The following is a 5,458-nucleotide window of genomic DNA, read 5'->3' as shown; positions in this document are numbered from 1 at the left end:
CTGGGCGCAACCACCACCAGTCGCCGGCGACCTCAAGACGTTGCCGCCGAGATGCGCTGCCAAGCTGCATGATAGCATACTTCTGGCGACACTGCTGATTCGCCGGCCGTTTCTCCTCCTCCGGGAACGAACCACTTGGCGATGGAGAGACGACGAGCCCCGACGAATCGAGCACAGATGAACCTCCATCTTGGAGGTTGGAGATGGACCGCTTGTCCGGCCAAAGATCGCGGCGCTGCTGGAAAGCGCCATATGATTCGCTCGAGGGAGCTCTTGCACATAGACTCCGTAGCACCCTTGAGGTAGAAGTCGATGAAGACGGTCTAGGAGAGGCTCGCCATCGCCTTTCTTCTTACCACTATGGCAAAGAAGAAGACGCTTCAGCCTAGCAACCAGCAGGCACCAGCTGCACCCACCTCCTACTAGACCACGGCCATCCCCACGACTGGTGCCGCGCAGACTGCTGCTACGTCTCTCCAAAACACGTACCTTTAATTCTCGCAAAGAGAAAACAAGTTCCTTTAATCGTTTTTTTTCCTGTTTGTATGATGATGTATATATACCGTCTTAAATATAAAAGGCAAAGCATGATTTGTCTCGCAATACAGTTGATACGACGACTCCTGTATTAAGCCATACCAACGGTTTGCTCCGGCTAACCCGCTGCGGTCCCAAGTCCCAACAGACCACCGTGTCAACCTCACACCGATAAATCTCACTCTCGTGCATGGGGTGTACGGTTGTACTGCCAAGCCAATTACTAGCTACATCCGCCCTGCACTACACCAACTTTGACTAATCGTAGCTAGTGATCTTTTTTTACTTTATTAGTGACAAACTGACAATATGCAGAGCTGAAGATTAACCTTCATTTAAACAGAACAATTCATCTTAGGAGTGGTACTGTTATAGTGGCTGTAGAACACTGCGTTAGTCAAGCAGTGGAGCTTTACTTTCCCGTATCCACCGGCAGCCCTGCCTCGACGTCCACGGGCAGGCGCCACCACCAGAATAAATCGATGTCGGCGACCAGCGCAACAGCACGCCGCGCGCAGACGATCCCCTCGTCTCACTCTCATCCTGTAGCAGCTAGCAACCTCCCTATCCAACAGTAAAAAAGCAAAGCTCGCACTACGACTCCTGCATATAGAGTGAGTGAGTGAGTGTGAGTGAGTGAGTGAGTGAAGGTGAAAGGCCTATATCACTAGCCCCGTGGGTTTCTGTTAAAAGGAAAGCAAGCTGCTCCCTCCACTCCTGCCGTGTTTCCCCTCCTCGCTCTCCTGATCTCTTCCTTCTTCAATCTCACTAGCTAGCCCGCTTGTTTGCTTGGAGTCTCGTAGCTAGGTAAGGTAGATTAGGCGGCTGCGACTGGCTGTGGGATGCCTTGCTCCTCGGCGGCTCCTCCGTGGCTAGTGCGCGTGGTGGGTGCCAACGCCGACCAGGCGTCGTCGTCGTCCTCGTCTAAGGGAGGCGCGCGCGTGCTCACCGCCGGGACGACCACCATGGACACGGGTGCCACGGCCGCAGCATACTACGGCGGTGGCGGGGCAGGGTGCAATGCCGCCGACCCTCAGGAGAGCAGCAGCAGCGGGCAGTCCAGGCTCGCGGCCCGCGGCCACTGGCGCCCCGCCGAGGACGCCAAGCTCCGGGAGCTGGTCGCGCTCTACGGGCCGCAGAACTGGAACCTCATCGCCGAGAAGCTTGACGGAAGATCTGGTACGTACAAGGCTTTTCGACGTTGCCGTCGCCGTGCTCATCGGCGGAAGGAAGATCTGGCACTTACTACATAGGTTATTAAGATTCTATGTACACGTGCGATGGTTGCAGGGAAGAGCTGCCGGCTTCGGTGGTTCAACCAGCTGGACCCTCGGATCAGCAAGCGGCCGTTCAGCGACGAGGAGGAGGAGCGGCTGATGTCGGCGCACCGCTTCTACGGCAACAAGTGGGCGATGATCGCGCGGCTCTTCCCCGGCCGCACCGACAACGCCGTGAAGAACCACTGGCACGTCATCATGGCGCGTAAGTACCGCGAGCAGTCCACCGCGTACCGCCGCCGGAAGCTCAACCAGGCCGTCCAGCGCAAGCTGGACACCTCCTCAGTGGTAGCCGCCGGGCACGTGGACGTCGTCGGCCACCACCACCACCACCTCATGGCCGCCGCCGCCGCCCACGACTCTGCCGGCTTCACGGACCCCTACGGCTTCAGCTTCCGGCACTACTGCTTTCCCGCCGGCGCCGTGGCTGCCTCGGCCGAGGAGCCTGCCTTCTGCTTGTTCGCCGGTGAGTAACTGATCTACCAGACTACATAGTACTAGACAACAAGCAAAGGTTAGCTTGCTCATTGCAGCAGCACTGCGTTCCCAAACTGTTGACACTGACTTGTGGTGCCTCACACATACCAAGCTGATTATTCTAGACCCTCGCCCCCAAAAAAAGCTTCGTCACAACCGCATTGTACCGTAGAGAGCTGGTTAATTTAACCCTACAGATGAAATTACCGTGCCCTATGCTGCAGCTGTTGGATTCAACTTTGGGGAGTAGTACGTACGTACTACTAACTCACTGTGTAGCACTGCACACCCAGGCAGCAGATGCACACATAAATTAATAAGTGCATAAGACATAGATAGATGAATGGAACTGGGGCGCTGTACATGTTATTCCGGGGAAGTGCTCGCACGCACGCACGGGCATGGCCGATGGAGCCCGCCATTGGACGGTACACGGCCGGCCTTTTCGTTGCTTCCACTGCCACCGGCCGGCAGCCGAAATAAATGGCCTCGCTCCAAACAGGCGGCATGTGGGAGGTAGACGATATAGATAGATCGAAGACCAGGTACTGGCCGGGAAGACTTGGACTTTGGCCGCGCACAGTGACGAGAACAGTGATCCCGCACACGCACGCCTCGCAGATCAGAGATCAGGCAGGCAGGCGCACACGAGCCGAGCAGTAAACCTTCACTCCTGACCAGTGGCCGGCCACTGTGATGGACGGATCGATACGCCCGTATGGCGAACTTGGCACGGCCATGCACAGCGGAGGTGAACAGCGGCATGGGGGTCATCTGCCTGCCACATCTGCATAAATGCTACCCTTCTCCTGTTCATGATCAGCCCGGCCTTTTCCTTTTCTTCTTCTCCGGTAAATTGTGCTGAGTAGTTTACCTTACCATGAGAACTAACCGTGTGTCGCTTGTGTGTTGGCTTCGTTTGGACTGCAGGACCCGGCGCGGCAGCGGTGCACGACGGACGCCTCTCGTGGCCGGACGACATGGCCCTGCGAGGAAGAGGTGGCGGCGGGATGGGCAGCCGGTACGGGGAACCGCCATTCGTGCTGCCGGCACACGGCGGCTGGATCGGCAGCGGCCACCAGCACGAGATGGCGCGGTTCATCTCCGACGACGCGAACGGAACGTCGGCCGCCGCGTTCGAGACGGCGACGGCGAGGGATCAGGGCGCCCGCTTCGACTCGGCGGTGGCGTCGCCGGCTTTCATAGATTTCCTCGGTGTCGGAGCGACATGATGGATCGGCGGACGCGCGCATGCATGGGCCGGTCGATGCAGATGCTCTACCGGAGCATGCATGTGGCAGGTGGATCTAGTAGGACTAGCTACCTCTAGCCTCTCTAGTTAGCTTTGCTATAAAAGCACACGCAAGGCAGGCTTGTTGCTTCTAGTGTTTGTAACTCTGTTAGGTAATGGAGCTAGCTAGCTACATAATATATCTGGAGTAAGTAAATATGTGTTTCTTTATCTAAGCTAGTAGGAATCCAAGCTTGCAAGGTGGATTTTGATTTGGTTAGTCGCAGAAATAGGGAGAGTGTGCTTTGAAGCATTGTGGAGAGGAGGGAATCTAGTTACTTTCATGCGTAAGCTAGGCAAGATCTTATATGATGGAGACAAGCTTCAGGAGTGAAATTTTTGGTCCTTGATTTGTTGGCCTATTTTCTTAGCCAATAGCATGATTTAAAATAGCGTGCAAAAGAAATTGCTGCGGCCTACTACGAACTCTGTACACACTGTATCGTGACAATACTGTGATATATTTTAGATAGGGTTTTGAAAATAAATAACCATATATAGCCTAAAAATAAAGAATATTTGAGAAAAAAATAAAGGATATAGTCCGACAGAACCATACATACATAACCACATATAAAAAATTCTAACTCTTTTGTATTCTAAATCAACATTCCATGAGGCAACAACATAATATAAATTATTTATTAAGAATCATCAGCACATTATCTACCGTCTTTGAAGAGGAACCAACAAATTGCAGTTCATCAACATGGTAATCAAAAAGAAACTTCTTTTTTAAGGAGGAAAACTCGTGGCCTTGGACCAATAGGCTGGAAAAAATGTGGGCTAACACAATGACATTTTAGCATGATATAGCATGCTATTTCGCAAATAGTGTTATAGCGACCAGAATTACTAAAATTTAGCGTGAAATCTTCATATGTGCTATAACACACTATTAACGTAGGAATCGAAGCTTGCAAGGTGGATTTTGAGTTGGGTAGTCACAAAAAATAGGGAGAATGTGATTTGAAGCATTACGCAGGAGGGAATCTAGTTAGCTGCATGAGTTAGCTAGGCAAGTTCTTATATGATGGAGACAAGTTTCAGGAGTGAGATTTTTGGTCCTTGATTTGTTGGCCTATTTGTTAGCCAAGAGTGCAGATAAGCAGAGAGATTAGGTAACCTGGTAGATGCATGGACTAGTTCCTTGCTAAGTTAATCCTCCTGTTCACAACTCTCTTTTTTTGGCAAGCTAGCTAGGGAGTACTGAACTTGTAGTAGTTCTGTACCTGGTAATAATTTTTCCTTCTTCAGAAATTAAGTTCCTCACGTTCTCTTTGGCAGAAATGTGCCCGTCAAAGATGGAAAGCATAATAAGACAGAGCCAGAGGACCGTGGTTTGCTAATTGACTTCACTGCTCATGAGTCATGAGTGAGATAACTGGGCCGCGCATCTCTAGTCGTGTCGTTCTAGGTGCTCCCGTGCTCATTGTTTTGAAGCTACTACTTAGAGCATCTTTACCATGAGAAATAAAAAGGAATATTGAAAATTCACGCGGCTGAAACTGAAGCAGCTACTTTTGAAGTAACAGAAAAAAATTGCAACGACTGGAGTGGGGGAGTCAGAGTCGAAAAGAGGATTCCTCGCTTCTTTCTCTCATGCAAAACCGTGTATGAGACTTTCATCTCGCACGACTCCTAAGCGATAAAATAAAGAAGAACTCGTAGTTCTTCTTTCTTTTTTGATTACCTTTCTCACGTATGTATAAGACCGAATTCCTCGATAGCGACCCCGATAGCATTTTGGGGGCCGGCATCGAAAATAGGCTCACACCGGCGCACCCCCAATAGCTCCGGCGTTTTTTCGAGCCCAATAGAAGCGCCGGCAACCCCGTACCGGTCCCTTCACGAAGCGCGCGAATCGGGTGTGCCG

At 51.8% G+C, this 5,458-nt stretch overlaps 1 protein-coding gene across 1 annotated transcript; it reads left to right on the top strand.

Moving 5' to 3' along the window:
• The first annotated feature begins 1,379 nt into the window (after window positions 1–1,379).
• LOC124652316 (transcription factor CSA-like) lies at window positions 1,380–2,288 on the top strand. Its single transcript, XM_047191343.1, has 2 exons — window positions 1,380–1,716; window positions 1,828–2,288. The coding sequence occupies exons 1-2, from the start codon at window positions 1,380–1,382 to the stop codon at window positions 2,286–2,288; spliced, it is 798 nt and encodes a 265-aa protein (XP_047047299.1).
• Window positions 2,289–5,458: the final 3,170 nt, after the last annotated feature.

This window comes from Lolium rigidum, chromosome 1 (assembly GCF_022539505.1).
Source record: "Lolium rigidum isolate FL_2022 chromosome 1, APGP_CSIRO_Lrig_0.1, whole genome shotgun sequence".
Lineage (NCBI taxonomy): Eukaryota > Viridiplantae > Streptophyta > Magnoliopsida > Poales > Poaceae > Lolium > Lolium rigidum.
Note: the sequence above shows the minus strand (reverse complement) of the source record. Positions and strands in the feature narration are given on the sequence as shown.

Excerpts from the sequence above, each read along its gene's own strand:
- LOC124652316 (XM_047191343.1), top strand. The coding sequence starts at position 1,380 with ATGCCTTGCTCCTCGGCGGCTCCTCCGTGGCTAGTGCGCGTGGTGGGT. Across the intron at positions 1,717-1,827 it reads GAAGCTTGACGGAAGATCTG|GGAAGAGCTGCCGGCTTCGG; the intron begins GTACGTACAAGG and ends CGATGGTTGCAG.